General features: G+C 30.1%; 1 protein-coding gene across 2 annotated transcripts in view; it reads right to left on the bottom strand.

Annotated features, from left to right (window-relative positions):
- The window catches only part of LOC111639464 (neurobeachin-like protein 1), a 111,009-nt gene that overhangs the window by 79,584 nt on the left and 12,106 nt on the right, over positions 1-19,319 (bottom strand). For both annotated transcript variants that reach the window (XM_023385357.1, XM_023385358.1), the window contains exons 5-8: positions 15,799-15,949; positions 14,026-14,213; positions 3,176-3,325; positions 2,678-2,835 (exon numbers count right to left, since the gene is read on the bottom strand). In XM_023385357.1, coding sequence (XP_023241125.1) covers positions 2,678-2,835; positions 3,176-3,325; positions 14,026-14,213; positions 15,799-15,949 — 647 coding nt within the window. The remainder of the gene's footprint in view (positions 1-2,677; positions 2,836-3,175; positions 3,326-14,025; positions 14,214-15,798; positions 15,950-19,319) is intronic.

Raw genomic sequence — 19,319 nt, forward strand, 5'->3', positions numbered from 1 at the left:
CATTTGTACTTTAATTTCTTCATCCTGCAAAATTTAAAGAAACCAATTCTTTATTTTCTTTAAAAACATTTTCAGCTTATATCAAGCCATCATCAGTTTCACCTGTTGCCCTTAAAAATTTCTCAAAGTTCTGTGAAAAGTTTTAAAAGGTAACAAGTGAAAATGATGATGGCTTGATAGAAACTGAAAATGTTTTTAAACAAAATAAAAAATTGGTTTCTTTAAATTAAGCAGGAGGGAGTAATTAAAGTGCTTTCAAAAAGTTTTGGATTATCTCAGGATTCTGATTCACAATAGAAAGAATGATAAACATTAAAAAGACATGAATCAGCAGGAACAACACCATCATTGTGCAAACACCGCTGGATGGACTTTAATGCTACATGAAAAAAAATATAAGTGCTCAAGAATTTTTAATCTGAAGCTAACCACTTTATTGCCAAGTCTACATGGATCTACAAGAAAAGCTTAGCAATTAATTCAAACAACTATATAGACTTAAAAAACTTAGCAAGATCTTGGAGGTGTCCTAACACATTCTCTATCTAACCATCATTAAAATAGCACCTCCTTGTTTTATTATAATTTATGTAATTACTGTCGATAATCTCTCCTTATCTTAGAAGATACTTTGATGATCTTTTATTTATTTATCTATTCTATTTTATTATTTTTGATTTTATTTATTTATTTTTCAAAATATTTGAATGTTCTATTTGGGTTCCATAGCAACATGTTCTTGTTTGTTTTTCCTGAAACTGAGTGAGATAACTCTAAAGTACTTGAAAGCTTCTGTAACACTATTAAAGCATATCTGATTATACATATCTAAATATATAAAATTACTTGTCCTGACTGACTGATTCATCATTGCCCAGAGCAAACCGCTGAACCTAAAAAGATGAAATTTGGCACACAGTTAGGGTACGTCATGAAAACGCATACTAAGAAGGGATTTTTCGAAATTCCCCCGCTGGGGGAAAGGGAGAGGATTAAGGCTTAACCAGAAAAATGGCTTCTACTGTACTATTTTAGATGTGATTTTTTGTTTACAACTACATTTAATTTTCATTGAGTACTTAGGTGTATTAAATTGATAACATTTCAGACATTGTTATAAATATTTTTATATATTTTGATTTTTTGACCAAATGTTTGAACCGTTTTAAATTCAAATTTGTTATTGCATATTGGTTCGATTATAGAACGATTGTAAACATTCCAGAAAATTGATCAAATTGAAAACAGTTCATTTGATTCTTGGCAATTCTCATCATTCTCAGCGGTAGATGTTATATAACAATTACTATGGTTTTCAAAATACTGAATATAAATGGGGTTTGCTTGCAAAACCTCCGCAGGTGAAGTCGCGGGTAACAGCTAGTCTAAATTATATACCTTGATATAAAAAAATAACAATGATTATTATATTTCTGTGATTATTTATCAATTTGTAAAAGTTATTAATGGCAAAGTGAAGTTTTAAACTTTGAAAAATTTTTTTAATGACTTTTAATTATCTCCCTTAATAATAAATTGCAATCAATTTCTAAATCACTTCAAAATGTTATAGAGGTTTTTATATTGTTTCAAAATGTTATATTTTCTAGATTATTCTGTAAGGTTATGGAATTTTTTGGGACTATCTTAAGAAATATATATCATCAGCAATGTCAATCATCAATTATACTGTGGCCGTCGGCCATGATATTGTATATATTTTTTTCTTCGATTTAATCCTATACTTCCTTCCTGTTTCTTTGTCTCTTCTAAGACCTTCTGTCCTACTCCTTTTGCCCCTGGGGTAGGATTACTTTTTCTAAGAAAATAAGAACAAAAGAGGGAGTGGGGCCATGGAAAAAGACCAGTCAGGAATAGGGCATTCTGGGGAGAGACTCCGACAAGAGCAGATCGAAAAAAGGAGTGCTCGTGACCTGAACCGGCAAGAAAAGAAAAAGACGATAATAAAAGAAAAGGGCCACGAGGACAACGAAGAGTCCAAGGAATGAAGAGAATTATTCGACAATCGAGAAGAGCAGAACAGACCTTGGGGAAAAAGATAGTAAAGAGGCGCCATACTTCAAACCGTGTATATATGTACCAAAAGAAATCCCGGGTATTTCTATTCTCCCTACTTTTGTTTCCATATTCATCTGTCCTATGTTCTTACTTTTTCATTAGTTATAAGTTAGATATAAGTTAGTTATATAAGTATTTTTTTTGTTGTCACGTGTACGAACCCCGCCGACAGTGGAGGACAAGCCTGTTCCTTTTTCTCTGTATAAAAGAGGCATAAAGTTTGTAAAGTTGGGATTCCTAAAGTAAAGTATTCTGTGTGATAATTGTTTTTTTTTTGTCTTTCTTGTGTTTGTAACTTTTCATTCGCGGAATTGTATACCTGTCCTGTAACAAACCCACCACAATAGAATGTTAATGTTGGATTTAAAAGTCAACTGTACACTTAGTTATCTAGTGTAATCTAAGTATATGAAAAAAATATTAAGCCTAATAATAATTTTGTGATTTATTAATTCTTATCATAATTTGCAAATTAATCTTTTCTTTTTATAATAATGTAAAATTAATCTAACTTATATTTAATAATTAATATCTTCCCAATATTTATTTTATTTCATAAAATAAAACTATTTATGAGTATAATATATAAAATATTTACTTATGACTCCAAGGTCCACAAGGACTGCACAAATTTAATTTTGTCATTCTCCATTGACGTCTAATAAATATATTTTGGTAACGCAAATTAGTTTGCATATCCTGATAACGGTTATGCTCTTCTGCAACTGTTGAACGAAAATTTTCCATAATTTGTGACTAAAGAAATATATCAAAAAATTATAATGTAGTTAAATCATCCATTTCTGATTTAAACAAAATGTCTTTTAGTCATATATAATCTATTATTTTGATAAAAATTTAAATATATTATAAAATAAACATTCAAATAACAGCTTACATGTATTAATATAAACAAACATTTTTGAATAGTTAACAAAAATATAATGAAAATATTTAAAAATTTATTAGTCTTTAATATTTTTAACACTTGCAAATGATAAATTCCTGTTGGATTTTGAAATAAAAACCTAATAAAATAACTGATTTATCTCCAATACTTTTATCAGAAAAACTATTTATTTATTTTATTACCTACCTGAAACCGAAGCTTACTTTCACCAACTTCTCGATTTCGTTTATGCATAGCAACCATAATTGCTTCATAACAATGATTCCAAAAAGTATTCATTATTTCTTTCTGATCTTCTATGTAGAGCATAGTATATTTTTGCTGATGAGGTTTCACCTATTTGAAAAATATCAATAAATTAAATTAAAAAGTTAGCACATTTTAAATATTTAATGTTTTAATAATTATTTTTGGATTCTAATTCTACAGATTAAATTACAATAAAAATAATCAGTTAAGAAACTTAGTTTGATGGTGTTAAAATGCCAACAATGTTTGACATGTTTATTAACAGTGTTTAATTTTAGTAAATTTAACACCATCAAACTAAGCTTCTTAACTAATAACTTTTATACTGATATATGTCATCATAATAAAAATCTAGATAGTTCGAAAATATAAATTTTATTTCTATTTAAATTACAGTTCAATATGTATAAAAATAGAAAAATTAATACACTGGACGACAAAAAAAATAACGCACCATGAAGGACTTGTTGGATTTGAATAAAAATTGGTATATGACATCATCATAGCTAGACAGGTATATGATTGCAACCATAAAACAAAAACATACTTTATTGTTCAGTAATATACAATACAGTGCAGGTGCTAATATCCTGTTGGGCCGCCTCTAGCACGGATACAAGCTGTGATACGCCTTGGCATGGAGGCATAGAGGTCACGAATAATGTTCTGAGGCATATCTGACCATGCATGATGCAATTGGGACTCAAGATTCGTCAGATCCTGTGGCTGTCGCAGCTGGCGACCTAGGTGGTCCCACACATGTTCGATTAACGATAAATCTGGAGATCGTGCAGGCCAAGGAAGTGTGGCAACGTTACGTAGGCATGCTTGGGAGACCGCTGCAGTGTGTGGCCGGGCATTATCCTGCTGGAATATGCCTGTCGGAAGCCCTGCCATGAGGGGCAACACATGTGGCTGGAGGATGTCTTGCACATATCGTTGGGCTGTGAGGGTAGTACGCATGACAACTAGAGGCGTCCTACTGTCGTATGTTATGGCTCCCCACACCATAACACTGGGGGTTGGACCCGTGTGCCGCTCCACAGTATAGGCCGGGTTGACACCTTGACCAGCAGGCCGCCATACTCTCACACGGCCATCGTGAGCCCCCAAACAAAAGCGGGATTCGTCACTGAAGACAATACGCTGCCAGTCGGTAGCTGTCCACGATTGTCGTGCACGACACCACTGCAGACGGAGGCGTCGGTGGGTGGCTGTTAACGGTAGAACACGTACTGGGCATCGGGAGATCAATCCGCCTTCTACTAAGCGCCTGGAAATGGTGCGGCTGGATACACGGTTCTGTAATGCAGGTGCCACCGCTGCATGAATGGTAGATGATGAAGCTGTAGGTGCTGTCCGTGCTTGACGTACAATGAGACGATCCTCCCTTCTGGTGGTCTGTCGATGGCGTCCGGAACCCGTTTGCCGTTCGTGTGTACCCCTACTTACCCACTGCTCATAACACATCCTAACAGTTCTATCAGAACGGTTAAGATGGCGGCCAATCCGACGGTATGACCATCCTCCTTCTCTCAATCCAACAATGCGACCTCTCTCAAACTCACTTAACTGAGTGTAAGGTTGTCGATTGCGTCGTAGAGGCATGTCTGTCACACAATGAAGTCGAAACCACGAATAAAAGCGCAGAACATATGCACAAGTCGTCACAGCATGCACTTTTATACCAGATAGCGAAAGCATTTTTTTCCCTCTGGTGGCGATGTAACACAACAACCTGCTCTCAAAAGCTAATCATTTACATATCTAGCTAAGATGATGCAACATACAAATTTTTATTCAAATCCAACAAGTCCTTCATGGTGCGTTATTTTTTTTGTCGTCCAGTGTATAATTATAGTCTGTCTGTCTTAGCCAAGACCATCAACACAAGTGCACATATACTAGTTGATTGAATCCAGTAGCAAAAGAGATGACTGCTACAAAGCTAAGAGAAGTTATAGGCAGTTTTGGAATCAAATGAAAATGATAAAAATGTTGATAAGATGGATAATGTACTGCATAAAATCAATTCTTATGTATTACTGTGAAAATTAAATAATATATAGTAATTAAACAAAAATTAAAATTAAATATAATTATTAGTATTATATCTTTTTGTTTCAATATTGAAATTATTGACAGATCTCAATATAACAATAGTAAAGAGTAGTTCAAAGCATGAACTTTTCCTTAAGCATTGTGAACATTGCCCATTTTTCTACCTGCTTTCTCCTTCACATTTGGAGAAATCCAAATGTGAAACAGATGGTATTTGAAATTCAAATAATATTTTTAGAATACAAGAACAATCATAACTTGACAGAAAAGCAAATGTTTCTAATTTCATTTTATTTAAATATTCAAAATGATTTATGTATGGTAACAAAACATTCAACAGACAAAATTTTTTAATGTGTAATTTCTCATCTTCAGTCATAACTAAATACAACTAATATAACTAAAAACAAGCAATTACTTTTTGCAATTATTAGATTGTAAAATATTTAAATAATTCCAAATATTTTTGCTGTTACAACAAATAATAACACACAATGAAATAATTTATGAAATATGAAATTAAAATTTGACAAGCTAATTGGAGGGTTAATTTGGTATTGATTGGCTGTGACTACCTTTTGCTAACCTGTTTTGCATATTTCTTATTTTCATATTTTTCCAGGTACTATTTATGGCTACAAAGCAAAAGACTTTCTCACACAAAAGTTCTCCTGTGGATTATGATTCACATAGAATAAAGTCTCGTCTCTCCAAGGGAATTGGTAATTTAAGTGTTGATCAACTGTTAGAAGGTGACTTTGAGGTGAAAAAGGGTCTGGTAGCCTTGATTAAAATGAACCAGAGTTTGAATGATAAATTGGATAATTTGATTTCATGTTTAGATCATCTTCAGGTATGGGTTATGACATTGGTTATGAATTTAGACAAGGTGTTAGTGGATTTAGAAACACAAGTGGAGCAATTGGAAAAGTCAGACTCTAGTGGATCTACTACATATATTTCTACAACTATGAATCAACTTGAGTTACAACTTTCCACTATCTTTAATGCAATTCTGCAGTTTGAGTGTTTTAGTAGACGTAATATTATTATAGTTTCAGGAGTTAAGGAAACTCCTGAGGAAAATAATGAGATAATAAAATCACTGATATATTTGTTTAGGCATTCACTTGAGGTGGAGAATTTAAGTATTGATAGAGTTTTTAGACTTGGTAAGTGATCACCAGGGAGGTTGAAACTCGTATCTTATAGCTTCTTTGATTATAAAGATAAGTTATTGATAAAAGGAAGAGCTAATAGGTTTAAAGGTTCGGGTATTTATATAAATAATGACAACCCTGAGCAAGTTAGAGTGGCATTAAGAGCATTAAAATTATTTGCTAAAGAGAAAAAAGAAGATGGGGCTAAGTCAATTGTGTTTAAAAAAATCTGGTAGTGATTGATGATAAAACATATCATTATAACTATCAAGGTAAATTGGTGGAAAATATAGATACATTTTGACAGTGCTGGTATAAATTTTTTGGTTTGGAACTGTGCTGAAATAATGAATAAACCAAAGACATTTTGGTCTTATGTAAAGCAATTTGAGTTTATTTTTCTCTCGGAGACATGGTGGAATGGGGATTTAAGGTTAGTGTCAGCTGAGACTTCGGGTCTGTTTGAACTTATTTATATACCTGGATTTTGCTTTCTCGAAGAGGCCACTTGATGGGTGGATTTTTTTTTTTTGGTAAAGACTACTTATAAATTTAATATAGTTTTGAATGATAAATTCTTCTTAATTTATTGATATCAAAATTCATGGAAAGACTTTGACTTTTGTATTTACAGTAGAGCGTCGTTTATCCGAAAGCATTCCAGTCAGCAAATTTAAATTTTCGCTAGTGCTATGGCATTGCAATCTTTGGCTATATCTTGGGCTACTCCAATATTTCTTTGTTGGTGTGTGTGTTTTAGCTGGCAGCACTGGCACTTTTGTGTGGTGTTTTTCTGAGGACTGTGTCCTGCTGAATCAAACATTTTTGATACTAGATCAATTTCTAAAGTATATTTTTTTGGTTTTTATATTTTTCAATATATTTATTTTGTTTGTACAAAATAAAAAAATAATTTTTAACGATACAATAGCCACGATTATTATTTTAAAAAGTTTACGTTAGGCTTAATATCAACGAAAATTCAACACGAAGTGACACGCAACGGAGAAAAATTTCAACATGGGATAGGTTAATATATTTTGTGTACATAATCAGTTATCCGAACAACCCCAGTCCCCAATTGATTTGGATAAACGACGCTCTACTGTATCTACTGGCATGAAAATTTTTGAATGAAAATTTTCTCAAGACTGGAACTCACTATAGGTGATAAGGAAGTTATTATTTGTGGAAATTGTAATTCTAGAATTGGTCTCTGTGAACAGCAATGGCTAAAATCTATTCTGAGAGATTGTTCTTCATGGCAATTTGAAAGATATTCTAAAGACATAATTTTAAATGATTGCGGTAAAATTTTTTAAAATTCTGTGAACAAAAGAATTTGGTTATTTTGAATAGCAGAAGTTTTGGCAAACTTACTTTTTTTGGGATCTTCAGTAACTGATTATTTGTTAATACATTTTAATTTGATGAGTTTATATTTTAGACTTTTTTTTTATAGATAACAGAATAGAGTTGGATCATTTCCCAATTTGCTTTGATATTGTGTGGCAATCATACTAATGATTGTGTCAAGCCTCACCATAAAATGAGTACAGCGTATAGATTATTTTGGAATAAGGATGACATGGAATTAAGTATGAAATTTAGATCTGCTTTTTTATAAAAATGGTGATGTTTAGATGAAGATCAAATTAATCTAGATGTTTTAAATAGCCATATTTTTGTGTTGGGTAATCAGCTTGGTCTTGATAGAAAAGTTATTTGTCAATTTTTGTGGTTTGATTCTGCATGTAACTCTGCAATAATTGAAAGGAACAGGGCATTAAATAAGCTGAGAAAGATGACCATATATAGCAAACTAGTAGTTAAAAATTATCTTAAGTTGAGGAATCTCACAAAAAAATCTTTGCAGGGCTACAAAACATAAATTTCTGCTCTCAACTGCAAATAATGCTAATTTTAAAGACAGTTGAAAGTTCTGGTGGACAGTGAGATGGTTGAATAGTTCATCAGTTGCGAGAAACCCAGATTTGGACCAGTCATATGATCATTTTTTTTAGTCTTTGTGGTTCTCAGTCACCCTACATTCCCAATGTGTCATTATATAACTACTGTTTTATTTGGGAAAATTGGATTCTGATATTTCTGAGGATGAAGTGAGGTCTGTTTTAGTTGAGATGAAAGGTAACAAAGCTCCTGGGATGGACAGTATTCCAATTGAATTTTATACATTTATTCCTGAGATATTTGATCATATAGTTTCGTGGTTTAATGACAGCTTCTCAACTTGGTCCTTTCCAGCTGATTGGTGCATTAGTAAAATATTTCTTATTTTTAAAAAAGGATCACATAATCGTCTCTGAAATTATTGTGATATTTCTTTTTTGTCAGTTTTATCGTAGCTATTTGGGTAATTCCGGTTAATAGTTTGGGCTGATAATCGTGGCATATTTTTGGACTTCCAGATTGGTTTCTGTAAGGGTTTTTTGGTAGTGGATAATATATTTGTTCTTTCTGTGATTATCTAAAAACATTGAGAAAGAAATGTGGTAAAGTTTATGCTTTCTTTGTGAGTCTTCATCCTTCCTTCAACTCCCTGGATAGAGACCTTTTATGGCATACATTGTGAAAGAATGGATTAAGTTATAAATTTGTCAATTTGCTTAATGTATTGGACAGTTCTTCTGCATGTCTACACACGGAAGAGGTAACACAAAATTTTTATACGTGAAAAGGTGCATGTCAGGGCTGTGTTTTTAGTCCTTTGCTTTTCAACTTTTACTTAAATGATTTGATTACAGAAGTTAATAATTGCAATGCTTCTGGCTTTGATTTTGAGGGAATTGAATTGAAAATTTTGGCTTACACTGATGATATTGTGTTGGTCACTGATTCTGTGTTGAACATACAGAGGATAATTAATGTTTAAAAGTCATTTGTTTGTAACATGGCACTGGAAGTTAATTTGGTTAAATCGAAAATTGTGGTTTTTAGGAAAGGTGGCATGGGTTCTGTTAAAGAAAAGTAGTTTTATAGAGGTTGTAACATTGTGGTGGTCCAAGAATCTAAATATCTGGGTGTATTATTTTGTTTGAATGGTAGATTTGTCAAACATCTCGACTTAATGAGGAAGAAGACAGAAGCTCTGTCATTTAAGATTATGCAAACTTGTGTGAAGGGGAGATTGGCTAAATGGAATGACAAACTTCATTTATATGAATCTCAGTTGTTATCTATAGTGTTGTTTGAAACTGAAATATGAATTTTATATATTTTTAAATATTGGTTTATGACTGGAATATAAGGTATGAAGTTATCCAATAGAACAGGGATGGCCAACATGTAGGCCACGGTCGACCGCAAAGGTTTTGAAAGTAGCCCGCGAAGCTAAAGTTGAACAATCTGCTTTCACTTAAATTAATGTTTAAAAATCTTAATTTGATAATTTATTCTTACAATAATAGACTGTCTGTGCAACATACCTGTACTGTTTGTATTTATCCCGATGAACAATGCAAATGAATGTTAATGCATGCGCATATAAAAATCCTAAAATTGTTTGCCCATATTCATAGTCGCCCGCAGACTATATTTTACCAAAAAAGTAGCCCCTAAGGGATAAAAGTTTGGTCACACCTGCAATAGAACTTATTCGTCATGCTTACTGCTTAGGATGCTGGGTTTCACATTATTTTTTAGTGTTAGAATTTGGTAGATATCCCATTTACTTTATTATTATTAAAAAAGTACTGAGATGGCTGGATAGTTTGAACTGTAAATCATCTTTGGTGCGAACTTGTAGGACTTTTCTTTTCAACAATAATTCTGATTGGGGAGATGGAGTAAAAAAATTACTTAACCACTATGGTTCTTATTCTCAGTGGTATAACGGTGATTTATGTTGTGCGGATTTTATGTTGCGCATTTCCAATTCATTACTGTGGGAGTTTAGAAATAGAATTACTCTGAATGACAACTTTCTCTGGAATCAACCAGCAGAATTAAGTTTTAGAACAGAAAAATATTTAAATTCAAATTTTTCCTTCAATTTTATTAAGATAATTTTGTCTGTTAGATCTGATTCGGTTTTGTATTTGAAGAGGTTTGAGGATCATAAATGCTCTTTTTACAATAAGTTTACAATAGAGAATTCTTTCCATATTGTTTGTGTGTGTGTGTTAAGTTTGCACGTAAGCAAAAACAGTATTTTGGAAAGGTTAGGTTATCTTGGGTAAATTTTTTAAATATCACAGGATTTTCTTTTGCTAACATGTTGAATATACTTCATTTTATTTCTTTGTTTTATAAACCTTGTTTAAATTGTATTTCGGAAGGCAGCAGTGTTGCTCAGTATTAAAAGAGCATTGGAGTCAGTTCTTGTGGGGGTTAATTTGGTGTTGATTGGCTGTGATGATCTTTTGCTAACCTATTTTGCCTATTTTTTCAGGTAGGTAAATTTAATTATTTTATTTCTTTAATTTTTATTTGTTAGTTTTATTATTTTAAATTTTGTTCATTTTTAATGTTATCACATCAGGTTTTCACAGTTTGTCACCGTTTGTTTACTAGTTAATTGTGTATGTTTTGGAATAATATGTACTAATTATCATGTATGGGATTTTGTATTATGTTTTTGTAATTATATTTTCTTGTACTGGATATTTTATTTATGTACAGAAGCTGTATTATGTATGAAATGTTGCATATATGTTATGATTATTGTATATTATGTTTTGGTTTTTGCATGTATGGATTTGGACTTTATACAGAGATTATCTTTTTACTGTATTATATTTATTATATTTGTTTGTTATGAGACAATGTTTGTTTAGTATTTCCTTTTTGTGTTCCCCATACAAAGGGTATTTGTACCTTGTACTAAAATAAATAAATAAAAAATACAAGCTAATTTTTGTGATAAATGTAAAGAATTATGTAAGTCCAAACTTTTCTTTTGTTATGTTATCTTCTGCTGCACATATATCAATTTCACAAAGTACAGAATCATTCTCAAGGCTATTTCTTATAAAATTATTACATTTATATTAATCTTAACATTATTTTTCTATTTTTTCATAAACTGTTGAATTATAATGTTTCAGTCTCTGGCAGAAAGCTTTATCAATAGGTTATCTTACATTTACTTCATTCCATTGCTTTCTTTCAAAAATAATTTTAATCAATTTGAATAAAATGCATTTTAAGTTCTAATAATTATTTCATTTGATAATGTTATTTACATAAATTGAGATTAAACAAATATATACTTACTGTCATTCATTTTTTATATTAAAAAAGTAATATTTTTTAAAATGAAAAGCTAAAGTAAACTATTTACATTTGTCATTACAATATTTAACTCTTGTGAAGTAAGATTATTCAAAGTGACCACAGTTTTTATTTTTTGCTGTTGCCATCTTCCTTCATAATAATAATAGAAGTAATTTATATAGCTGCTCCCAACATATAAGCAACATATTTGCTCTATAAATTTACTATTACTCTTTCTTTAAGGATTATGACTTAATTACTTTGTCTACACTCATTTTGTTAGTACAGTAGAGCCTCGATTATCCGACCTAATTGGGGACTGGGGTTGGTCGGATAATTGAAAGGGCGGATAACCGAAAAGTATGAAAAAGTCCATTATTAGTGTAGTATATTATTATATCCCATGTAATTAGTATATTAGTATATCGCTATTAACCTACTTTGCGTTGAATTTTCATCGATGTTAAGCCTAACAAAAATTTTTTTAATAATAATCGTTGCTATTGTATCGTTAAAAATTAGAAAATTAAGCCTCGTTTAAATACTGGCACCCTTTCATGGTCGAATGAGTGTTGCCAGCTAAAACACGTAAAAATAATATTAAAGTAGCCAAGACATAGCCAAATATTGTAGCGCCACATCACTAGTTGGCATTTGAAATTTGCCGACTAGGACGATCGGTTAACCGAGGGGTCGGTTGATTGGGGGTCGGATAATCGAGGCTCTACTGTAATGCGACCAGTCATGATATTATTTCAATTTTCTATTTGTTTTATAGCAGATAAGTTGGCAACACCATAATATGTCATTTCAAACAGATCTCTTTGATGATGACTCACAACATATGCTCATAAGAAGCATAATAATGAACATAATGATAAGCAATGTTCTTTATGAAACTGACTATGAAACTCAACAGAGATATATCAGGAAAATTTAATAGAATTGAAATCAAATGGATCTCACTGTCTATCAATTTCATGAACTAACTACTGTGAGAAAATTACAGAAAATTAAGAAATAAAATTACATATTCTGAATCATCATCAAATCCCCCTTCAAAGAATATGAGAAATAGCTGGAATTCCATAAAATATCAAAACCAAGAAAAAGTTTTGTCAGAAAATAGAAAAAACAGGAAGACATCACTTCAATATAAAAATATAGAAAAAGTGTGCTATGAATATATACTTTCTATTTATCAAGTTATTTTCACACAAATAATAAAAATACAACACTAAAATAATTGTACTTTAATAAAATGTAAAAATTTAGTAAACTATAATGAAAACATTATTTTAAAAAATGAATAGTAAATCCTCACTTCACTTTGTTTCATTCAACATCATTTCATTATAACATTGATTAGAAAAAATAAAAGTACATTTTTAATCATTTACAATTCTTGTTGAATTTTATAAACATTACATTCATTCTATGAGATGAGAATTAAATGCTAGAGATTGCAATTATGATCAAATAAAATTATTATAACTAAATTATTTTCTTGAAATTTGAATATAATTTGCATTTATTATACTTTCATCTTTTTACAAATAATATAAATCTATAGCTACATTAATTAACATGTAAGGCATCACTTAATATCAATGTAAACAATAAACAAACTTGTCCTATTTACATTTGCCATTTTAATATTTACATAGCACTCTCTATAGTTTGTTGGAATTGCCAATTGTTTGTTTTTGAACTGCATGGTGGTAGGAAGTGATCCTTATAATTTTCACTTTATTACTTATCTTTATTTAATACCAATAATGAGGATTAAGCCATCCTCCCTATATCACCCACCACAACTGCTATCAGTACTCACCAAAAATTAGGTAAATAATTGAGTGATAATTATTTACCCAATTTTTGGTGAATCAACATCTTGTTTTTATTAATCTTTCTTAAATGTATTTATAGCTCACATTTATTTCAATGTTTAATATTAAGAGTGTTTTGGGTCTTCATTTAAAAGTTTTTACTGATGTTTTTGTGACAAGAAATATGCCATAAAAACTTAACTCTTATGCATATCAATTAGCCTTTGATAAAATCAGTTTCATTAAACCATTATACATCACTTTGCTGTAGTTAATTGGCTTTAAACAATCAACAATGTTAAGCAAAGACTTACTGTAATATCCATTAAAATTATGAAGAAAATTTACAATTAAAAAAGAAAAATTAGTGAATACACTTTCATACTATTAGTCAACTGGCTTTTTGGTTTTTTTATATTTTAGATTTAAAAAAAATAAAAAAACAAAAGAAATCTAAAAAATGATTATTCTATCATCACCAATATAATAAAAATATAATTACCAATTTTTCTATAAAGCTTTTCCACTCTGAACTAAGTGCATATTGTTGAAATTCCTCAAAAAATGCAGGACCAGCCGTTGAAAGAGAAAGAGAAGGAAGATGTTTTTGAATTTGAAAATGTACATTAATTTTTTCCAATAAAGCACGAACAACAGGAATTAAAAATGAATAATGTTCTTGTTTTCCAGCTAAAAATAAATAAATAAATAAATATACATACATACATACATACATACAGTTATTAAAAATTAAATAATTTATTCATTTAAAATTATTAAACAAAAAATAATTTTTTAAAATCAAACTATTTATTTAGAGAATAAAAAGTTACGTATAAAAATTAATAATAAAGTCCAAACTGAAAAATGTAAAAATCATATTAAATATATTTTATTAGTTTAGTATTTTGTTACTGTTGGCATGTCAAACAATACTGGATTTTTATTATTGAATTATAACTTTGCTTTTTAATTTATTATAACTATGTGAAGTCATGTATGTTTATATTTAGTCAATAAATAGTTCAATAATAAAATAATTTTTTAAATATATATATTGATTGAGTAACAGACAATCAAGTATATGTATGCGTATGTATGTATATATATATATACTTGATTGTCTGTTAATTTTTATCAAAAAATGAAAAAATTAAAGTTTTTTAAAGTTTTACTACATTATTCAATATATTACACTTAAATATTTTTGTGTGTGTATATATCCATAGATTATAATTTATTTATATCTATTATTCATTTATTAATTTTGTGTAAACATTCAAAATTTCATAGAGCAATCTATAATTATTAATTCTGTCATTTAACAAAATAGAATATACTTTTCTGTGATTATATTCGAATTAATTATTAAATAATTTGTCACTAGAGGAAGGTGTTAGGTGCCATCTCTTATTAAATTTAATAATTATAATTAAATTAATATTTATTAAATAATTTAGAATATTCTGGAAGAAAAGAATTGACCCAAAGTGGGATTTGAACATGTAACTCCTGCTTACCGTACAGATGTGTTGCCAGTTACGCTACCCAGCCTTTAGTCCAATCTCTTCTTCCAAACATATATAATGAAGGCATTAAGGTATTGAAGGCATCTCCAATCAACACATTTTGTAACCAAAGATGGTTATATCATATTTAAATATGTCTGGAAGAGGAAATCAGAATGAAGGCTCGGGTAGCATAACTGATAATGCATCTGCATGATAAGCAAAAGTTGCAGTTCAATTTTTCAATTTTTTTCTTCCAGAAATTATTTAATAAATACTAATTTAATTATAATTATTAGTGACAAATTATTTAGTAATTAATTTTAAAATATAATCACAGAAAAGCAGCCTGATATATCCGATGTTGTTTAGCTTTACAAATTTATTGAATTTTGTGATGTTTGTTTATATAAAATATACTATTTAAAACTCAAATATCAAAAATTTTTTTTATTGTTATAAATATAATCTCTCACAGGTTGAATATGAGTTCTTCTAACTTATTAAAGCATTATAAAAATATATACATTTAAACGTATATCAAGAGATGTTTTATTTTATTGTCGTAAGTTTAAATGTTTGTTCATTAAAATCTAATATTTTTATATTAAACTCCAAATTTCTAAGAAAAAAAATTACAAAAAAATAATGCTGTGTTATAAAATATATAATAAAATTATAAAAAATATTTTACATTTTTTAAACTAAATATTTATAACGGCTAATTCTAAGTTATTAAAAACTGCTAATTTTTCATAAAAACCAACCTTTAGAAATTTCGTCTGCTTCACTTTTATCTTCAACAGTAAGTTTTAATATCAAATCAAGATTATATAAAAGATAACTTGTTTCCTCTAAACTAGCATTTGGCCTTGTCTGAACTAATGCATGAAGTTTGGCAGTAGCCATGGCACATAACTAATAGATTGAAAATATATTATGAATAAATTAATAAATACATAAAATATATTTACAATAAACTAATAATATATTAAAAAAATGTAACAAAACATTTATTTATTTAATTTATATTGCAGCAGTAAGTATCGTTTCCCTCAATTAATTACATCAATGTTCAAGTAAGAAATTCTAATCTGTAATATATCTACACTTATGGTCTTAATAACCATAAAGATGAGATGATATCAAGATCATGCTATTAAAAATCAATAGTATTGAGTCAAAGTAATTTTAATCAATTACAGGTTTTCAAATTAAACAAGTAACTTAGCATCAGAATTTACAAAACAATTTTTAAAAAATAAATAATTAGAGATTTATATTATCATTAACATAACCTTAGTAATAGTTTAAAATTTATCCTTAATAGCATTAAAACTGCTGTTTAGTATTTCATTACATAATTAATTGGTATTTAACATCACAATTCATAAAAAAAATTATTATTATTGATTGCATTTTATTTTTGTAGTAATTTTTTCATTTGAAGATATAATTCAACATCACAAAACAATTCAAAGTATTGTTTTGTTATTTGTCAAAGCTCATATGAAGAGTTGATTGATGACACTGATGTCGATCAGGACCCAGCAGAAAAAGGACCAACTGGTCCTGACTGAATTTGCATGTTGAAACAGATATTGAGTTGAGTACTGTTGGACAGAGCATTTCCTAAGAAACAGCCTTAGTTATATAACAGATTTTTTATCATCTCTTATCAAACTTTTACTTATAAAATAAACCAAACTTTTCTTTCACATTTTACTAATCACATTTACATAATAAACAAACATGTTCAAAACTTTAAAAAACAACAACTTTATCTTTGTTTTCAGTGACTGATCAGACATTCACTTACTTCAGAAAAATCATACCATACAGTAATAAAAATACTTGTGACATGTTAATAATATTAGGTGACTACAGTGCTATGGAATGTCTCTACATCCTGTACCATACTTACAAGGAGACCCTACAGCTTTGGGGAAACAAATTTTGATGATCTTTGGTGTAGAAATAGTACACCATGTGAGTGTACTACCTGTAAAATACTGAAGTGCAACACTCAAATATAATCACGAAAAACAAACTTAAAGTTTTCTTTAGCACTTTATATATAAGTTACGCATGCTTCCGCTTGAGTGTCCTGTGGCTGAGTGGTAATGCTCCTCATACTCTTGAGTGCTCGGGTTCGATTTCCTTGTGTATACTTTTTCCTTTTTTTTTATTCATAAATACTTATAATGTATTTTACGCGTACTTTCACTTGAGTGTGCTGTGGCACGAGTGGTAACACTCCTGACTCATATGCTTGCGTGCTTGGTTCGATTCTCTTGTGTATACTTTTTCCTTTTTTTTTATTCATAAATACTTATAATGTTTTTATTTATTTACTCATTCATTTATTTATTATTATTTATTGATTTTTGAATTTTTGTTTTGAATGTTTTTACCATAAGTATCATTCAGGATCATGTACTGTACAGTACATCTGACAATGATATGTAATTATACAATATTGCTTCAATATATTAAATTCGCTTTTTTCAATTATGTTTGAGTCTTGCACTTTAGTATTTTACATCACTACGCTGCTTCAATACATCACTGTATATGAGTTATCATNTAAAAAAATGTCATCAAGAGAAGCAAGTTCTTCACGTTGTGACAAAAAAACTGTTGATGATAACTGCTTATACAGTGATGTATTGAAGCAACGGCTAAAAGATGGAGTAGTGTATTATGAGAGTTTACTTTTCAAAAATAATTTAATTGCAACAACATCTTCTGATACGCTATCCAAAAATGCTAATGCTGACAGGCACAGAATTATACAATAATACATTAGATGTGTTGAATGAAAAAAATTTATAATTGTTGCAATTAAATTATTTTTGAAAAGTAAACTCTCATAATACACTACTCCATCTTTTAGCAACTGCTTCAATACATCACTGTATAAAGAGTTATCATCAACAGTTTTTTCGTCAAAACGCGAAGAACTTGCTTCTCTTGATGACATTTTTTTAATTATAAAATAATTTTTCAAAATAAATTTCACTGCACAAATACATCTATTCGCATCGAAATTCAGAAACGAACTGTTAAAGAGTGAGTGAAAACAGATCACAGAACACTACCAGAATGTATGATTTCATACAAGACTGCAGCCCATAAAGCCTTAATTAGAAGAGCCTTTACACATTTGTCTAACATTTAGGCTTGTGATACCGAACTAGCATCTGTAGAACGTGTAGCCGCAGGACACAGTCATCACAAAGATGTACATAGGCTGATACAATGTTATCAATGTATACATTTGGAAAATGCACGGGAGGTAGACCAGCTGAATGATAACTAACCAGAAGACATAGAATGCATCCCCATCACCTTTAACCCACACCTAAAATCTGTATACGCCAAGGTTGTCAGGAAATGCCAGGTATGAATCGCTTTCAGGAGGTGCCCTACTATTTTTAATATCTTACGTAATGGGAAGGACCCTCCTAACCCCAGCAGATGACCAAAGGCTATAGTGTCCCTTTAAGGGATAATACATGCAATAGGGATCTGATATATATAGGCTCTACTAAACAGTCCATGGGTGTCAGAATTTAAGAACATCAGGCAGATATTCATCACAGGAGAACTTCCATCGCCCTCATTACTTATGCCACAGATCCAGACATAGTGGCTGACTTTACTCAGGCCAATCTCCTCCTCGCTGCGCCTCCCAATGAACACCTCAAAAATGTTAGAGACTATGCACATGTTTAAATCCTCCATCATAACCACATGCATAAATTTTAAAGAGGAGATGGTCTTGTCATTGGCCTGGCAAGAGTTGATTCGCAACACACTCTAGCCATTTATAGTTTCCAGGCAGGCCAACTCGTTGCACATGTGCAACATAGTTTTTTTGTAAATTGTTTTGAACTTATGATTGAACGTTATTTAAATGGCATTAGGTAATCGAATATCCATCCAGGAATGGTTAAGAACCTGATGCAGAGCCCAAAAGGGGTTCAAAAATGATTGCTTTTTCAATATTTTTTACGTTTTGTTATCATACCATAAATTGTTTTTATGTACACAGTTTTTTATTTATTATTATATACATACTTCAAATTGTTTATTCAGGAGACAAAAATTTTTAAGTTATTTTCAAATCAGCATCAATAAAAGTCCTTTGAAATCAAATTTATAATGCAATATTAGTAATGTCTTATGCAAATAAGCATAACTTTAGCCATCAGAAGGTCTTCTACAATCATGACTATACTATGTAACAACAAAAACATGGAGATACTAGTAAAATCAGGAATTT

This window comes from Centruroides sculpturatus, unplaced genomic scaffold, assembly GCF_000671375.1.
Source record: "Centruroides sculpturatus isolate CEXI.00-Female unplaced genomic scaffold, Cexi_2.0 scaffold1356, whole genome shotgun sequence".
Taxonomy (NCBI): domain Eukaryota; kingdom Metazoa; phylum Arthropoda; class Arachnida; order Scorpiones; family Buthidae; genus Centruroides; species Centruroides sculpturatus.